The 19,387-nt window shown below is 43.7% G+C and overlaps 1 protein-coding gene across 1 annotated transcript in view; it reads left to right on the top strand.

Annotated features, from left to right (window-relative positions):
* The first annotated feature begins 10,760 nt into the window (after positions 1-10,760).
* myo1d.L (myosin ID L homeolog) overlaps positions 10,761-19,387 on the top strand; it is a 44,943-nt gene continuing 36,316 nt past the window's right edge. Inside the window, 1 exon segment of the mRNA NM_001089637.1 lies at positions 10,761-11,394. Within this exon segment, the coding sequence (NP_001083106.1) occupies positions 11,300-11,394 (95 nt within the window). The 5' untranslated portion in view covers positions 10,761-11,299.

The raw sequence follows: 19,387 nt of genomic DNA, 5'->3' as shown, positions 1-19,387 counted from the left end.
GGGTCTGCTGTGCTGCCTGCACACTCAAGGTGTTCTATTGAGCTACCCCACATTCCTAATACACACTGCATGGCTCTGCTATGCACCCTAGGGCATTTGTCCCTGCCTGAACCCCGCATTGGCAAATAAATATTTGTGTATTATTTCCTGAAACCCTTACATAACTGCTTATGTGTGCACATAAAATGCTTGCTTCATACTTCATCTTAATTCACTGTAAATAGTAAGTCTGCATCCCACATGTAGTTCTGCCTCTCTTGCATTACATGCATACAAACAACTGGTTTTACACCCTTACTGGCCTCCGGCTAGGGTTGCCACCTGGCCGGTATTTTACCGGCCTGGCCGTTAATAATGATGGTTGATCCCAATGTTATTAATAGGGAAAAATTATAAATATATAGGAAGCCTGATATTTTTTTGGGGAAAAGGTGGCAACCCTGCCTCCAGCAGAGGAGCTTCAGGTTAGGTTAGTGCTCCATCTTTAAAGCATTATCTTCTTCCAACCACTCCTTCTTTATTTGTATGTATACCTTTAACTGCCATATTGCTTCTGTGGAAGAGTTCTGCATGTCCCGTATCAGAAGAGTGGTCTAATGCACACGATATACAATAGCGTATTTCTAAGAGGGCTGTCTGTATACATCTATAATACACAAAAGCCATGAATATCCTGTAAATTATATCCTTATAAACGGTGAGTAGTGATGTCATCAGTTATAAACGGTGAGTAGTGATGTCATTTCTGTCACATGACTCACTAAAATTTGTGTATTATTATAAATAAAGTACCCCCTGTTGCAAAATGTGAGGATATTAGAAGCTACCTCGGCGTTCCATGACCTGTATAAAAACACTCGGCCTTCGGCCTTGAGTTTTTATATGGTCATGAAACTCCTCGGTAACTTCTAATATCCTTATATTTTACAAGAGGGGGTACTTTATTCACTATACAGTATATCCAAAAACATACCGGCAGTTTAACTGGCTGCTCATAAAAATTGTCCCTGGTGTGTGTGAATGTGATAGGGACCTTAAATTAGAATGAGAATAATCATAAATATACAGCACTGGGATTCTGTTGTCTGTATGTCACAGCTTGGGCAAGCAATATGGCATCTCCTACAAATGTCCAGAAAGAAGTTCTGGACCCTTGGATTTTATTGTCTAGTGGAATATAAAGGAATCACAGGCACATGCTTTACAGCAAGAATATGTTTTCCAAGTGGGTGCGGAATGGTTACTAGTGGTTTTCATTATTCTGTGTGTGGGTGTGGGATAAAGACATTCTCGGGCCACTCCTGGGCTCCTTACTGACAGAGCTGCAGAGAGGAACCCATACGTAACAATGAATATATATATATATATATCTATCTAAGCAGCTAAGAGGCACTGGAGCTGCAGCATTGCTGTTGGAAGAGCTTTTTTAGCTGTAAAGAAAGAGGAATGAAATAGAGGAAGTGTGTGCATGAGTGGGTGCAAAGTGTTCAGCTGCTGAAGGGAGAGAGACACACAGAGAGAAGAGTTGACCTATTAATGAGGAAGTAATGAGATTATGAAGAATGCGAGATTGATTTCATCCTACTGTGCCAAGTCCCCTGTCTTCGTTTTAAAGCGGAGCGTTAATTGCATGGAATAAATGCCACTATTAATATTCCTCGGCTGGGTGCAAAATCCTGAAATGCAAAAGTAACCTTTCCACAAAAAAATTCCGTTCTCTTTCATTACCCGTTGGATTCAGAAAGAAATACGAACTATGTTGGTGATAGTTCCCCTTTAAACCTTTACACGTAGTTGAATGTAAGATCTGCACAACTGATGTTACAAAGTGCCACCGCCATTGATTATACATTATCGGGTTAATCAGTTAATTATTGGGTAAATCCAGAGCCAGTGCCAGGCACTAAACACACAGGTACCTGCCCAAACGCTTGGCTCCAGTCCTAAAGATTTGCATTTCCTTGTAGGCAAGCTGACCTTGGCTGATTTCTACTGCTGCTCTACTGAAACCTGAAATGCTTCCTATCTGCTTGATCTCAAAGTACTTGGAACAAATACAGCCTGCAACTTACACTATATGCCCAAAGTATCCGGCAACTGCCTGTCCAACATTGAATTTCGAGACCAAGGGGATTAATATGAGGTTGGTCCTTCCTTTGGCCCTACTCTTCTGGGAAGGTTCCAACTAGATCAGTGTTCTCCAACTGAGTAACATGTTGCTCTCTGACCCCTTTGGATGTGGCCTCAATGCAGGTGCTTATTTTTGAATTTTTGGCTTAAAGGCAAGTTTTGGTTACATAAAAACCAGGTTTATTGCCAACCAGACTGCCAGTCCATATAGTGGCCAATCACAGCTCTTATTTGGAACATTTTTCATGCTTGTGTTGCTTCCCAACTCTTAACATTTGACTGTGGCTTACTGGTATAAAAGTTGGGGACCACTGCACTATATGTTGGACCATTGGTGGTGGGATTTGATTCCATCCAGCCACAAAAACACTAGTGTTGTTGGGCACTGATGTTGGAGATCAGGTCTGACTTGGAGTTTAGGTTCCCATTCTGTACGGACCTGGCTTTTGTACATGGGGACATTATTGTGCTGAAACAGGAAAGGGCCTTCCCCAACTTTAGACACAAAACGGACTTGTCAACAACATCATTGTTTTTTGCTTTCAAGGGAACCAGGGACTCTTGTGGATGGAAAAACAGCCCCAAATCATCATTCCTTATTGACTAGGTAGGTAGTGATCTCCTGGCATCTTCCAAAGAAAGATACCACTCCAGAGAACGTTTTCACTGCTCCACAGTCCGACGGTGGCAATGTTTACCCCAGCATATGGCATGTATGCGGCACAGGGGGTGTCTGGATATATTTGCAATACAATGTACATACCGTGTATAATAACCTACAGTATGTACTGCACCAGTCCGTGTAGGGAATGTTGAATGTTATATGAAATGTAAGGTATCAATAAAATTGTTCATCAACATTAACCTGTATTCATTTCTAGGCAGGTTACTCACAATCCCTGCTGACTGCTCTTCACATGATAGTCCTCCAGCCAACCTTATACAGATGCCAAGTCTCAGTGGCTGGGACAGCTGGCGCTCACCCCATGAGCTTATTTTCCCCACAGAAGAAGCACAGACAGGAAAATAGCTTAGTATTTGTGGCTTTACACTGGAACCAACAAATGGAGGAACCAGTCTACTGTATCTTCAGAGAAGCAAAATGCATTGACATGTACAGGTTTTGGTATTTGCCCGCTCATACTGCAAACAAAATGCATTGAACTGGATTATAAGGTTGCTCCTGGAATCTTCAGGCCCCGTATTTGATAGGCCTATTTTTTAAAGGACGCCCTGCAACTGCCGCTCTATCTAGTCCTGTCCATCAGTCTCACGGTATAGAAAAATCGGTATAGAAAAATCGGTATAGAAAAAGGTTCAGTTCTTTAACACACTAATGCATCAATCACCTATCGGAATTTCCTTTCATATTGTATAGAAAGTCAGGAGGGCTCGGCAATGTTCATGTTGCATTTGGTCTTGTTTACGTCTGAAGTTCTAAAGCTTTGATTGGCCGCTACACGGGTGGCACGTAGAGATGTACATGTATACATAAGACATTCAAAATGAACTGAACAATGGACTTTGAACACAAGCCAGTAGGAAAAATTATATGTGCAAAATAAATCCAGAGCAGGGATTTCAAACCTGGGCCTCGAGGGATGCTGGGAGTTATAGCCTGACAACAGTTTGCGTGCAGTTTGAACATCCTTGCCCTAGGGACACTGTATTGTGCTCAGGAAACGATATACTTATGTAACTGTATCACATGGTTTGCACATCCGCTGCTGTTGTTTCATTTGGTTAAAGCTATATTCTTTTGTTATTTGCCATGGGGATGCCACTAGTATCATGTACAGTGTTATGGTATTAAAGTTTCCTTATTTCTACTTATCCGTGCAATACTCACTGCGATTCTTCCTCCTTAGTTTCTGGGCTGCCCCTCTGTACCGGGTCGGACTGGGCTGGCGGGACACCGGGAAAAAAACAGATGGCCCCCCGGCTCTTGTGGACCCTGCCGGCCAGATCCGTGGCTTCTTCTGGCCACAACCTCACTTTGTCGGGCGGTTGAGGTAAAAACGTTGCAAGCATGGGAACACATGTGGCGCACTTACACAGTGGGGGGGGGGTCCGTAGGGGTACCTGGGACAGGAGCCCCGGTGGGCCACAGTCCTCTCAGTCCGACCCTGCCTCTATATATGGAGGAGGGGAGACTTGGCCCCAATACAATTTGCAGGTAGACCTGCCAGGATTCCAAAGGATCTCCCATTGGGCCCAGACCTTAATGGATGCCTCTAAGAAAACCTACTACACATGACTGACTGGAACTGTACCTAGGACCCTCGCATTACTCTGACCCAAAATTCCACTTCTCTTGCCCCCCCCCCAGCTCATGGCTTGATCACAACAACCAGTTAAACTATGGTCCTAACAATAAAGGTGGCCATACACGGGCCGATAAAAACTGCAGACAGACCGTGACGGCAGCTTATTGGCCCGTGCATGGGGCCCCCCCCCCCGACGGGCTTCACTGATCGAGATCTGGCCGAAAGTCGGCCAGATCTCGATCGGATGGGACAGAAAATCCCGTCGGATCGCGGCCGCATCTATCCGTTTGGGCATTGTTAGGATCCGATCGTTGGGCATATCAAGGTGGGCATATTGGAGGGAGATCCGCTCGTTTGGCGACATCGCCAAACGAGCGGATCTCTCCATGTATGGCCACCTTAAGGAGGGACCCAATGAGGTTAAGATGAAAACAATCAGGTTAACTTTCCCTTTAAAACACCTGTGTCCCACTGGTAAACTTATAAAAGGGACATTGATAGGTCAGTCACACTGTTTTCTGGGGGCCTTAAAATTAGGTAGAGTTGACAACGCTTCCCAAATTTAAGGGGTGACCTTAATCCCACCGAACAGGTAGCAGGACTGTACAGCGCCTGTGTGTTTAACATACAGACTATACATGGTTCCTGGGCAAACGTAAATCAAGGTTTGAGGCCTAGAAGAAATGAATAAGCTGGATTTAAGGTTAGAGATATGGGAAACAATTCCTGCCACTCAATACATTTAGGGATTTGTGAGTCACCCCATATGGCTCCCAGCTGATCTCTGCTGGATTAGGGGTTTGATCACCCCTTTAGGAAAGCCACCCTTCTGTAGCCATCAAAACAAACTTGTAACTGAGATCCAGATGAGGAGGCAGAACCAGAATCCCAGTGGGCCAGGAGGTTAAAAAAAAGCCTGAGACATAAGGAAATACAAGGTTGGTGCTGCCCTGTAGCAATGGATCCTGTAAGAAATAAGAGTGAAAGCTTTACTAACATGTGACAGTAATATTAATATTATCAGACATTAAGTGCTACAGTAGTTAAGCTATCCTGAAGCTGGAATGTTTGCAAGCTGACAGTGTAAATGCAGCCCGTGTTCCACGACTGGGAATGTTTAAGGAACATGACACTGGCTGAGCAATTATATGGCCGTGCTTCAGTTTTCTTACTAAGTAAAATGAGCCTCAGCCTCCAGGATGACTAATTCCAAAGTTATTAAGCCAGGACTCTTACTATGGATGAGAATTTAAAGGGACCAAACAGAAATGCTGCCTGAATAAGTACTGAGAGGCACGCTCTTGCAAGAAAACTGGAATAGAAAGTGCTTTATAATAAGTATTTGTCCAATCCTGCTAATACAATCAACACCTAATTTAATGGCATCATTGTGGATTATGATAAACAGATTATGCTGATTGGAGCAACAAATACCGAAGAAAGATCCTATGTACAAGTTATTCTGGAATGAGAAAGCCAGTTGGATGACTAGTGAAACGTCTTCAAAATGTTGATTTGACTTATTTCTACAGATATACCATGACCTGGATGAATGAGAATCTTCACAAACATAGTTGTCCTTCTGGTTAAACCTGCCTTAGCTTGAAGCCATGCACATGTGACAGCTGTCATTGTATAGAATGGAACAGTTCTTTTAATTAAAGCTCATTACACGTGCGGCTGGGATGTTTGCTCTGAGACAGCCATGCGGTGGAGCATGCGTCGGAGAGACCACATGCAAAAGCCGAAGATCACATTTCAGATCCGCAATCCACGTTCAAACAACAAGTGAAATCTCAGCCTTTCTCACTTTGTGCTCAAGAGATAGGAACTGTGGTTCCAACGCAGCTGAGTTTCCACTTTTGGAATCAGCCCCACCACCCACCAATGACATTGAAAAGGTCATTGCAAAAACTACATGTGGAACTCCTCTAGTCCTACACCTTAATATGTTTCTAGAATGTTTGTTCATCCAGAGAGATACAGTGCAAAAAAAATAAAATAAATAAATAACTGGAAAGGGGTAAAGGTTTTGCCAACGTTTATTTCAGGTAGGTCTCCAGGAAGGTTAGGAACGACCAAGAGCTGGTCCCAATTTACAGTTGGGAGGGGGAAGATGTTTCCCATTTCTGGGTTAAAGTATTTTACTGGCAGTTTTATAACTGGCCTGAGGATGTAAGGACCAGGGTAGTTATCAGAGGAGCCAGAGGCTCCAACGAGGAGAATAAGAAGTCACTAGCAGAAGACACAAGCTGCTCTCCATTAATTTTTTGGCATGAGCTGGTTTCTCCCAAAGGATCTAGAGAGCATGAGAAATACTCAGGGACATCTGTAGCTCTGTTGATATAACAGTTCAACAACTAACCTGAACATAACGATTTCCTCTGTTCTGTAACCTTGTTATGAGTAAAAGGGGACCCTAACCAAATGTAACTCCAAGTTGAGCTTCAACTGCAGAAGTACAACCACTTCTATACGTTGAAGCTCACCATCTGGATTTTGAAGCACAACAAGGATGGGTAGATGCTTACAGATATAACTATAGACCAGTCTTTCATTAGTGGGGCTTGTCAGAGTAGTGCAGGGTTTTACAGTCAGCATATGGGTTGCTTTCCCAGAATTTTGCATACACATTTTTTTAGGCTGTTTCAAATGGGCTGTTCATGTGTGCCCACTCTCTGGCTCCACATATGCTGGGCGTGTTGGGTTATTGGGATCTAATCAAAATCCAGAGAGAGAGTAGAGCTTCATCTTGTAGGGCAGTGGTTTCCAGAATATTGGGGCTGGCCCCTTGGGGGGCACTTGGATCAATGGCAGGCAGGGCTCAGTCTAAAGACCAGTTATAGCGAGAGCTGGGGAAAATGGCTGTTTGTCCTAGATACACCTGAAAGTCAAACTTGAAGGTGGGTAAGGGTGAGCTTTGGGATAAGTATTGCTATCCTAGTTATTCTTGAAACAATGACTGAATGAACTGAAGAGAGTGCTGACCAAAGGCTCACCTTGGCCAAAGTTTGGACCTTCTAGTGGTGCTTGAATGGACAAGGTTTGACCACCACTGATGTAGGGTATGAAAATCTCATGTTGGGTTCTGGGTTTCCTACAGTTTCCCAAGAGATAGACTTGTTCTTTCCACTGTGAAAGTAGGGCAGGTTCTGTGCAACACCTTGACCCATGTGCTAGTGTAAATAGCCTCAAGGTTTCCATATGGCACCCATCTATGTTCCTCTAGCCCAGCCAGTCGGCACCAAGTTTTTCCTTATATATGGCAGAAAGTTTTACCCTGGCTCTGGAAAAAATATGCACCCAGAGATATTATTCCAAGCAATTCAGAATGAAAAAATTCAGACCCAAAACTTTTGCGACCTGATGGCGCCCTTTAGTGGAGGTATAGAGAAACTACAAAGACATGATGCTTGTAATGGTCACTAAAACTACAATTCTAAATAAATCAGCTCTGCACAATAATGGGATTTTATTAATAAATTAAACAGAAATACATTTTTAGGAAGCACAAATTAAATTGCTTATTAAAGGCTTGTCCTATATTTGCTTTACAGCATTCCCCAAAATCCCAAGCCAGTGCACCCGTTGCGTTGAGATATTGTTGGCTCAAAACAATCTCATGTGATTCATTCCGATGGGCTGAGCTGTGAGCAAACTGGAATAGCAGAAGAAAGTGGAGTATAATAATAAGATAATTAGGGGGAGATATGGGGTGAGTGCTTATTTGTGCCCTGGGTACCCCTGGAACTATAGCAGGGTGACTGTTACCCCAATGTTTCTATATATCTGTAACCTTGTTATGAGCTAAGGGAGCCCAGCCTGAAGGTCAGTTAGGGGGAGATTTGGGGTGAGTACTTATTTGTACCCTGGGTACCCCTGGAACTATAGCAGGGTGACACCCCAATGTTTCTATATATCTGTAACCTTGTTATGAGCTAAGGGGGGTCCAGTCTCAAGGCCAGTTAGGGGGAGATTTGGGGTGAGTACTTATTTGTGTCCTGGGCACCCCTGGAACTATAGCAGGGTGACTGTTACCCCAATGTTTCTATATATCTGTAACCTTGTTATGAGCTAAGGGGGCCCAGTCTGAAGGTCAGTTAGGGGGAGATTGGGGGTGAGTACTTATTTGTACCCTGGATACCCCTGGAACTATAGCAGGGTGACACCCCAATGTTTCTATATATCTGTAACCTTGTTATGAGCTAAGGGGGGTCCAGTCTCAAGGCCAGTTAGGGGGAGATTTAGGGTGAGTACTTATTTGTGTCCTGGGCACCCCTGGAACTATAGCAGGGTGACACCCCAATGTTTCTATATATCTGTAACCTTGTTATGAGCTAAGGGGGCCCAGCTTGAAGGCCAGTTAGGGGGAGATTTGGAGTGAGTGATTATTTGTGCCATTATTTGTGCCATGGGTACTGTTACCCCAAAGTTTCTATATATGCCCTTGGGTTAGGAGAGTTAGCGGAGTGCAGTGAGAGTGGTGGCTACCATTTACAGCCTGACAACTAGGTACCATTTTGGGATTCTGGCCATAATTAAGAACAGTAAGGCATGTTAGGTGCTGAAGGCATGTTAGGTTGATAGGCTGGAGGTGTGTATATTATGCCTATATTGTCCCAGTTTGCAATATTAAAATATTTAGAGGCGTGCTTAAAGGACAAGTCAACCCCAACATAAAATTTGCCAAATAAAAGAAAATATAATCCTAAGCATCCTTTCAATATATATTTATTAAACATTATTTTGTTGCTTGTAAAGTTATTTATAAATACAATTGCTATTGAAAGCATTTGCCTAACGTCTAGTTGTTAAACAATGTCGCAAAAATCTTAGTTCCCCAGCAATGACAGGCCTGTGTTGTATCAATACATGTACGAATAACTTAAAAAAACGTAGAAAAAAAGGATTGTTTTCTTTCATTAGGCAAAAAAATTTTTTTGGGGTTGATATTCCCTTTAAAGGGCAAGTAAAGTCACAATAAAAAAAAATTGCGTTGCTGTCAAGGGTGTGACCTAAAATGTGTTCAATATTAATAGATTGGGAGGTGTGCTTAAAGGACAAGTAAAGTCACAATATAAAAAAAAATCAATTACAATATAGGGAGGCTGGGGAAATTCCAGAGCTGTCAAGGGTGTTAATTTCCAATATTAATACCCAAGATGACTATATAAAAAATACTGTATAAAATCTCACCAATAAAATAATGCGTTAAAGCGTGTAAAAGACAAAGAAGGAGAAATATGGGAAACTATTCAGCAGGACAGGTGGGCAATAAATCCAATACTGGGAATAAGAGCCCAAGATGATCATCTCCAAAAATATTTTTATAACATTTTTATGATGTGGTCACTAGAGGGAGCCACTAGATTGATTGGAGCCTATAAATCATCTCAGCATTTCCCACATCTGAGCAACCAGTAGTGCAGCTCCCGTTCATGTCAATAGAAATAGAAATGGTCAGATAGCCGCCGAGCAGACACTGCCTCCAGTTCTTTGGCTTATTATTTATTATTTAATAACTGTTAAATGAATGAAAGACTAGGTGATACGTCAAACACAGCATTTAAGGGGTTGTTCACCTTGGAGTTAACATTAAGTATGACGTAGAGAGTGAGATTCTGAGACAATTTGCAATTGGTTTTCATTTTTTATTATTGGTGGGTTTTCAGTTATTTAGCCTTTTATTCAGCAGCTCTCCAGTTTGTAGTTTCAGCCATCTGGTTGCTAGGGTCCAAATTACCCTAGCAACCATGCATTGGTTCAAATATGAATAGGAGAGGGCCCGTGTGTAAGAGCCTTAACAGAGCATTTGTTATTTTAGATAGTGACACCATTTGAAAGCTGGAAAGAGTCAGAAGAAGAAGAAGAAGGCAAATCATTTAAAAACTAATACAAATAAATAATGATGACCAATTGAAAAGTTGCTTAGAGTTGGCCATTCTATAACAAACTAAAACTGGTTTAGTTTGGGGATCTAATGTTTCCCCTACACATCTGTGGATATTGCCCTAGACCCATTCCTCACAGCAAGTGCTGGGAGGGAACAATTAGGGTCTGATTTTGAGCTGGGCAGCTCTTGCAGTACTGCAATTCCCTGTATGTGCCCCGTAGCCAGTTATTGTGGATGCTGAGAGTTCTGTAACAGCTGGAATGCTCAAGTTGTGCTTATAGTGTTCATTTCCACCCCGTCCCCTCCACCCCTATTGCTCTGCTCTTTTTCTGTTATATTCACCCGTGCCCTCACCTTTCCCTGCCTCCCCTACTGTAACGCTCCTCACCTTTCCCCCCCTCCCACACTCCTCCCCTCTCTCCTCCTCTCACCTCCCTCCACCCAATCTTCCTGCTTTCTCTATGGATTTACTGAAGTCCGGTCTGGGACATTGGGAGAGGAGCACAGTCCTAGAAGCATCCAGACCCCCACCCTGAATTCCCCCCTCCTGAGTCCTGGCCAGGGGGTCTGCACTGCACTCTAACAGGGGTCTCGTCTCTTGCTCCAAACTTCTTCCCCTCTCTCTCAGACACAGAAAGAGAAAACTGCCTAAGCCTGGGCTGGACACCTGCACTGTGGGACACGGCTACTGAATGAATGAGACTGCCTGGGGGAAATCAGAGGGCTCCTGGGAATGACAGAGACACCCTGGGAAAGGAGATTGAGCCTGTGCGAGAGGGAGACACTCCTATCCCTGCTGGCAGGGTGTAGCACTGAGCACTGCTGTCGTTGTGTATCTGTATAAAAGTGCTGCTTATTGTGTACCCACTGCCTCTCTATAGTTGGGGTGCAGGACAAATAGGTTGGTGATCCTGTCACCCCTCTTTATCCCTTGGGCATTGTGCTTCCATTGCGCTACAGGTGTGAACGTGGTCCTTCAGTGCCGTGATATACTTGTGTGGCAGCCGACATGGCGGAACAAGAGGGGCTGCAGTATGGGAAGGCGGATTTTGTTCTTATGGACTCGGTCACCTTACCGGAATTCATGGAGAACCTAAAGCTCAGGTGAGTAACCCTGTGCCCCCAATAATCCAACAGGGGGTATGAGACGGGAATAATCAGGAGCAGGGGCTGCCCCTGAACCCCTGAGCTTACAATCTAAAGATGTGAGACAGGAATAATCAGGAGCGGGGGTGTCCCTGAACCACTGAGCTTACAATCTAAAGATGGTGACTTGAGGTATAGGGTGATTATGACTTGTCAGTAAGTGATGGAGCTAATAGTCAGCCCCACGCCTGCCATAAGGAGCTGACAGTTGAATCACAACCCCTGACTCACAGCCTTAACCGCTCCTGATGCTGTGGAGCAAGTACTTTGTGATGCTGTAAATGCAGGGTGTGGAGTCACTATACATAACTTACTTATATGTACAGGGTGGGACATACAGGGGGTCTCAGTTCATGCCTGTAAAATGCCATTGATGCACTTTGGCCCCAGCAGAAGCCTCATTAAAAAGTAGTGCTTTGTAGAATGGGTGGTCCTAGGGGTGGTCTGCATGGACTGTTTATTTTAATGAGGGGGGATAGTTCTACCCCCCCTCCTTTTGTCTGATTGTGTATAGATTCCCCCAAAAGCATGCCAAGGGTTAATAGTGCAATGTTGACATTAAGAATTCCCCAACAGCTTGTCTATAGCAGGTCCTAGACTTTCCCATATGACCATGGCCACTTTTGGGTTAAAATATCAGCTGTATGTTCAGGGCTAATTGCTGATTGGCTGCAGTTTAGCCCCTATGTTAAAAAAAAAGAGCCCTCTTAAACAAGAAGGGAAAGAATCACTGTGTTATAATATACACACCTTGGGGATGTCACAATGGGCTTTTAGAATGACAAGGGACAGGGGATGTTGCAAGGCAACTGCCAATTTCGATCAGTTTTTGCGCTTTTCCAATGATCACCGATCAATTCCTTTCATGTATAGTGCTAGCTGGTTGCTAAGTTCGCATGCCCTAGCAACTATCTAGCAGGATTATAGGCAGACTGGAAAAAAAAATAAGCATCAAATAAATGGGGGCCACTTTTGGGTTAAAATATCAGCAGTATTCTGATTGCCCTTGTTCAGGGCTAATTGCAGATTGGCTGCAGTTTAGCCCCTATGTTAAAAAAAATGAGCCCTCTAAGGGCTCTTACTGACGAACGGTTGTAGCTGCGCTCCCTTGCGTTCCGTTTTTCTGCGTTCAGCCGCAGGGAAGCCAAACGCAGGTTGAGACGAAACATGCTGCATTTTTTCCTGCGTTTTGCGCCTGTGTGAGTACAGCCCCATTGGAAAAAACGTAATTCGTCTATTCCTGCGCTCCTTTGCGGTTGAACGCAGAAAAAATGGAATGCAGGGGAGCGCAGCTTTAACCGCTCGTCAGTAAGAGCCCTTAAACAAGAACGTAAAAAATCACTGTGTTACAATATACACAACTTGGGGATGTCACAATGGGCTTTCAGAATGACAAGGGACAGGGGATGTTGCAGGGCAACTGCCAATTTCTATCAGTTTTTGCACTTTGCCAGTGATCACCGATCTCTCCCTTTCATGTATAGTGCTAGCTGGTTGCTAAGTTCACGTGCCCTAGCAACTATCTAGCAGGATTATAGGCAGACTGGAAAAAAAAATAAGCGTCAAATAAATGGGGGCCAGATGCAGGTTCTCTTTGGATATCACTTTATCGTCATTTAAAGGTTAACTTTCCCTTTATCAATGAGCAACCTACTTCCAGGAAACACCCTTTCTATGCTTACATTTGTTATAATATATATATATGTTTACTTTTAGTGTCCCTATAGTGGAGGCTTGGCCAGTTTGTATGTAGCTGCACTACAACTCCCAGCATCCCCAGCAGCCATAGGGGAGTTATAGAGCAGCAACATCTGCTTTAATCCCATTGAGCAGACACAGGGCAGCCTTTATAATCTGGTGCCATTTGTGTGTATTTTGGTTGTGCATGAGACAGGGCCCTGCCCACTTCCTCCCCTCTATTCATTCCCTGTTGCCCCCCTTCAGATCCGTCTCAGAGGTGTGCCAAGTGGCTTCTCCTTGTGATTTCACGTCTGGGATCGCACAATCTGGGGAGGAAATGACGATTCTGGAACACAAATTTAACCCTGGCACAGCTGTTATTCTTCTGTTTGAATCCACATGGCGGCTGCTGCTGCCCTTTTAGCTGGATCACCTCCCGCTGGAAACCTTCAAGGGCAACCTATACCCCGTGCTCTGTTAGTGTTTAGCCTTCATTTAAAGGGGTTCTTCACCTTTGAGTAAACTTTTAGGGGCAGATTTACTAAAGTGCAAAGTGACTAACGCCGGCGATGATTTGCCAGTGTTACCGCCCGCAGGGAATTCGCAGATTCACTAACAGGCGCAGGCTAACCCTCATTTTGCTCTGGCGAATGGACGTTAACTCCGCAAATAGTAAAACAGGTTGAAAAAATACCATTAAGACAAGTTCAATCCCTCCAAATGAAACCCAGCATCTATACATATACACACTGACCCCTTCATACCAGGGTCGGACGCTAGTTCCCCCGACACACCGCACATGTGCGTTTTCTTTTTGCCGCAACCTGCCCTATAAAGGGGCAGATTCACTAAAGGGGGATGTGGCTAACGCTAGAGACTTTTTGCCAGCGTTGCCACCCGCAGGGACATCGTCACAGGCGCAGGCTAGCGTTCATTCGCAATCTATCGCCAGGCGACTTTTTGCTCTGGCGAATGGACGTTACTCTGCAAATTCACCAATTTTACTGACCGTTACCTCTTTCGCCAGACTTGCCTTTGCCAGCTCAGACCAGGTGAAGTAACAGAAAGAGTTGCATTCAACTTTAAATTTCCCACCGTATGCAAATTAGCCTGAGCGCAAGACCTCGAATGAATTTGCACTATTCAGAATTGAACGCTAGCGCATCTTCGCTTTGAATTGCTCCGTCAGTCAGGATGAAAATGCATTTTATTAAATTAGCGTCGTCCCAGCGAATTTTCACCTGGCAAAGTGTTGCGATGGGTGTGAATTTTCGCTGTTTAGTAAATTTACCCCTTAGTATGACGTAGAGAGTGCTATTCTGAGACAATTTGCAATTGGTTTTCATTTTTTATTATTTGTGGCTTTTGAGTTATTTAGCTTCTTATTCAGCAGCCATCTGGTTGCTAGGGTCTGAATTCCCATAGCAACCATGCTTTGATTGGAATAAAAGACTGGAATATGAATAGGAGAGGCCCGAAGAGACCTATTTGTAAGAAAAAGTAGCAATAACATTTGCAGCCTTACAGAACAATTCTTTTTAGATGGGGGGTCAGTGACCCCCATTTGAAGGCTGCTGGAAAGAGTTAGAAGAAGGCAGCAAATAATTCAAAAACTATAAAAAAAAATCAATAATGAAGACCAATGGGAAAGCTGTTTAGAATTGGCCATTCAACAACATACTAAAAGTTAACTTAAAGGTGAGACACCCCTTTAAAGGGCAAGTAAAGCCATTGGTTTCAATTATCCTTCTCATCTACCTTCCCAGTGAGGCATCTGCATAGGGCACAGCTTATTAGATGGAACTTGATCCAACGGGTGCAGATTTTGTACACATGGGTGGGGGAGGCCATAGAAACTCATTGTAGAGCCTTGGATGCCAGCGCTGCACCACCGTTATTTGCCTTTGTATTTGTCTAAGAGATTAAAGTTCGCTATTCCTGTTGCAGGGCTTTCCTTGGCCTCTGTAAAGGTATCTCTGTATATTTGCACCTTCAGTCTTGCTGATAATGGACCCTGATCTTCCTCATCTCCCCCATGTCAAGCTACGGCAGTGCCACTTACCCTACAGAATAATAATCATAAGGATACCACCAGCCGGCAGCCACACAGCAAGTGTCAGCTGGGATATTTGCCCATAAATCTTACAGGTAGCTTTTCTCTAGGGGGCAATTCCCTGGTGCTTATAGGCACGGCAGCAGATGGTTATGGATGGGTGCAGGGTCGGACTGGGCTGGCGGGACACCGGCAAAAAACCTGGTGGGACCCGACCCTTGTGGGACCTGCCGACCCAGACCCCACGCTCGCCATCTCTCCCCCAGGCTGTAGATCTCCACTGATGAGCTTATGGTACTTTAAATTTATGCATGCACAGGGGAGGGGGTAGGGTTGGTGGTGGTGGCCATATAGGGGGGTACTGGTTGGCGTAGTGGGGACCCCATGGGGTGTGCAGGAGGAGCAGCAGGGGCCCTATAGGAGAGTATGGGGGCCCACAGGGGGGGGTAAAGGAGGCCCTATAGGGGAGTGTGGGGTCCCAAAGGGGGTGCAGGAGGAGCAGCAGGGGCCCTATAGGGGAGTGTAGGGGCCCATGGGGGTGCTGGTGGAGCAGCAGGAGCCCTAAAGGGGAGTCTAGGCAGCTCAGGTGGGCCCTGAACCGACCAGTCCAACTCTGGATGGGTGGCACCACAACTGGTGCAGGCATTCATTACAGGGCATTTAACCCCCCCTTGCACTCATGGCATTATTCCATTGAAAGTTAAAAATAAATAGCAAACTTGCCCTATAATTTCTTGAGAGAACTCCTAGGCACTGCCTTGACTTGTCCAAGCATAATGGCTCAGCCATGCCAAGCTATAGGGCAGCTCCTACCCACATGGAGAATAGGAAAACAATATAGTTTAGAAGTAGTAGTAGTAGCTGCGTGTAGGCCTCATTGTCATCATGAGATGGAGCAGTAGGGGTTCCCATGGAGTTGTAGCACATACAGTAGCAATGTATATAGGGCTTTATCTGCAGTGTGTTGGGCACGCTGGGGCTCAGAGAATATATATAAACATAGCAACTGACACTATGGAAGATATTTACAGTAGGGTGTGCTTTCCTTCCCATAGCTTTGCTCTCACTAGTGCATCACTTGCACAAACACTGGAGCTGTGCAAGGAACGGGGGAGTAACCTAACTTGGTACCATTGATTAAAGGGCTTGTTCCCCTTTAAATGAACTTTTAGTATGATGTAGAGAGGGATATTCTGAGAAAATTTGCAATTGGTTTTAATGTTTTATTATTTGTGGTTTTTGACTTATTTAGCTTTTTATTCAGCAGCTCTCCAGTTTGTAATTTGTCCAAATGACCCTAACAACCATGCATTAATTTGAACAAGAGACTGGAATATGAATAGGAGAGGCCTGAATAGAAAGATGAGTAATAACTATAAATGCGTAGCCTTAAAGCAGAACGAAACCCTAAAAATGAATAGGGCTAACAATGTAATGTTTTATTTACTGAACTTATTGCACGAGGCTAAAGTTTCAGCTTGTCAATAGCAGCAATGATCCAGGACTTCAAACTTGTCACCATCTTGGAAAAGAAGATGGGGAACTACTTGGGCATCTTTAGAGACACAGATCTTTACTGCTAAAGAGCTTTGGTTGTCTGGGGCTGGTACAGAAGCCTAAAATATAATGTACAACATTTCTAGCTACTTAACTTTCCTTGTCCTTTAACGTGCATTTGTTTTTGGATGGGGTCCAGTGAAAACTGGAAAGAGTCAGTAGAAGGCGGCAAATAGCTTAAAAACTATGAAAAATAAACAATGATGACCAATTGAAAAGTTGTTTAGAATTGGCCACTCTATAACATACTAAAGGTTAACTTAAAGGTGAACCACTCCTTTAATATTCATGGCTTATTCTCCAACCGCATTTTCCAGCTGGCGCAGACGTGCCCCTAGTGTGGGTTTTACTTCCCCTTGAAAGGGTGGCATATTTCCTAACCTTCTAGTTGACACCTTTGCTTGGCCGCTGTCGTGCTGGCAGTTTAGTGGGAACCAGTGGGCAGAAGGGTAGGTCATGTCTAGCTTTTACTTTTGTGTTTGCTTTGCTGCAATAAAGTCACATTCTTGTCATTTTTCGGAGGAATGGAGCTGAAACGGAGAACTGGGTGGGGAAGGACATTATTTTATTACATGTGTTTCTTCTCCAGCAGGTAGTTCAATAAGTAAGCAGCATACGCAGGCTTGTAGAAATAGCTTTCATTGTTGCCTATGGGGCATTGTACACTGTGTCTTTGCAGACAGCTACACGCAGCGGCCACTTACCTCCCTGGCTAACAAGTCCCAGGCTTAGTTGGTATTTGCACAATGATGATTATTGTCTGACAAACAAAACAAGGCTAATGCCTTGTATTGCGTTCGAATCCGCTCTGTTTGGCCAGCTTCCCCATTTAAAGGAGAACTAAAAACCTAAAACAGAATCTGGGTAGAAATACTGTATTTTATATAAAAAATATTTACTGGGGATTTCATTCTAAGCAACTTCCCCATACACATTCATTGATTTTTTATAGTTACACCCTTTACTGTTCTCTGCACTGCTTCCTGGAGCGCAGAATGAAAGTACTGACAATTCCCACAATGCCTTGCACGTTCCTGTTATTCTCCTTCTTCATAAGTCTCTTATTCGCAGGCTGATTACTGATACATTGTTTATGCATTCAGGAAAGCAGTGCAGGGAAGAACCACATTTGCCATGCAGTTAAAAAGGTATGGGATCCGTTATCCAGAAAGCTCTGAATTAAGGAAAGGCCGTCTCCAATAGACTCCATTTTATCCAAATTTTTAAAAACTCTAGCTTGTACTTGATCCAAACTAAGATAGAATTAATCCTTATTGGAAGCAACACAATCATATTGGCTTTATTTAATGTTTATATGATTTTCTAGTAGACTGTAGGTATGAAGATCCAAATTACAGAAAGATCCATTATACACAAAACCTCAGGGCCTGGAGCATTCTGGATAACAGGTCCCATACCTGTATTGCCCAGTGGTGCCCTACTTGATCCCAACTTAGATATAATTAATCCTCATTGGAAGCAAAACCAGCCTATTGGCTTTATTTAATGTTTATATGATTTTCTAGTAGACTTAAGAAGATCCCTTAGCTGGAAAACCCCAGTATCCCAAGCATTCTGGATAACAGGTCCCATACCTGTATTGCCCAGTGGGGCTCTACTTGATCCCAACTAAGATACAATTATTCCTTATTAGAGGCAAAACCAGCCTATTTATTTAATGTTTATTTGATTTTCTTGTAGACTTGAGGTATGGAGATCAAAATTACAGAAAGATCTGGTATCCAGAAAAACGCAGGTCCCAAGCATTCTGAATAACAGGTCCCATACCTGTATTGCCCATTGGCACCCCTACTTATTTTTTTTTAATGTTTACATGATTTTCTAGTAGACTTAAGGAATGAAGATCCAAATTATGAAAAGATCCGGTATCCAGAAAACCCCAGGTCCCGAGAATTCTGGATAACAGGTCCCATACCTGTATTTCGCAGTGGTGCCCTACTTGATCCCAACTAAGATAATTAATCCTTTTTGGAGACGAAACCAGCCTATTGGGTGTATTTTATGTTTCTATGATTCTCTAGTAGACTTAAGGTATGAAGATCCAAATTATGAAAAGATCCGGTATCCAGAAAACCCCAGGTCGCGAGCATTCTGACACCAAACCAGATACCAGAACATGCCCCACGGCCCAGCCATACCTGCAGTCTGAAAACCTTCTGGAATGTCGTTTAGTCAGCACTTTGACTTTAACCACTTGTCCTAATTATTGCAGGGCAATTAAGAGATAATGAGAGATGCTACATCAGCAAGAATAAAGGTCAAGCAAACCCAAACTAGTGCAATGAAAGACAGGCTTGGAAGTCTATAATGGTGAATGGCAGAGGCTGGATTATTCATGTGTTTATCATAGCGCAGGAATATATAACAATGGAAACGAATGGCGTAAGGGGGGATATTTTAAATGTTGGGATTTACCCCCAACCTGGGGTATGTGTTTATAGCTGCAAGAAGTTTGGATTGCGGGGGCCCTAAACTTTCTGATTTCCAGGATCCCTTCCTATGTAGCTTTGGCCATGGATATACAGTATGCTGGGAGAGATTTCCCAAACCTTGTGTGAGTGGATTAAAGGGGAGTTGTCATACAGGTATGGGATCCATAACCGGAAACCCGTTATCCAGAAAGCTCTGAATTACAGAAAG

Source organism: Xenopus laevis, chromosome 9_10L (genome assembly GCF_017654675.1).
Source record: "Xenopus laevis strain J_2021 chromosome 9_10L, Xenopus_laevis_v10.1, whole genome shotgun sequence".
In the NCBI taxonomy this organism is placed as follows: domain Eukaryota; kingdom Metazoa; phylum Chordata; class Amphibia; order Anura; family Pipidae; genus Xenopus; species Xenopus laevis.
Note: the sequence above shows the minus strand (reverse complement) of the source record. Positions and strands in the feature narration are given on the sequence as shown.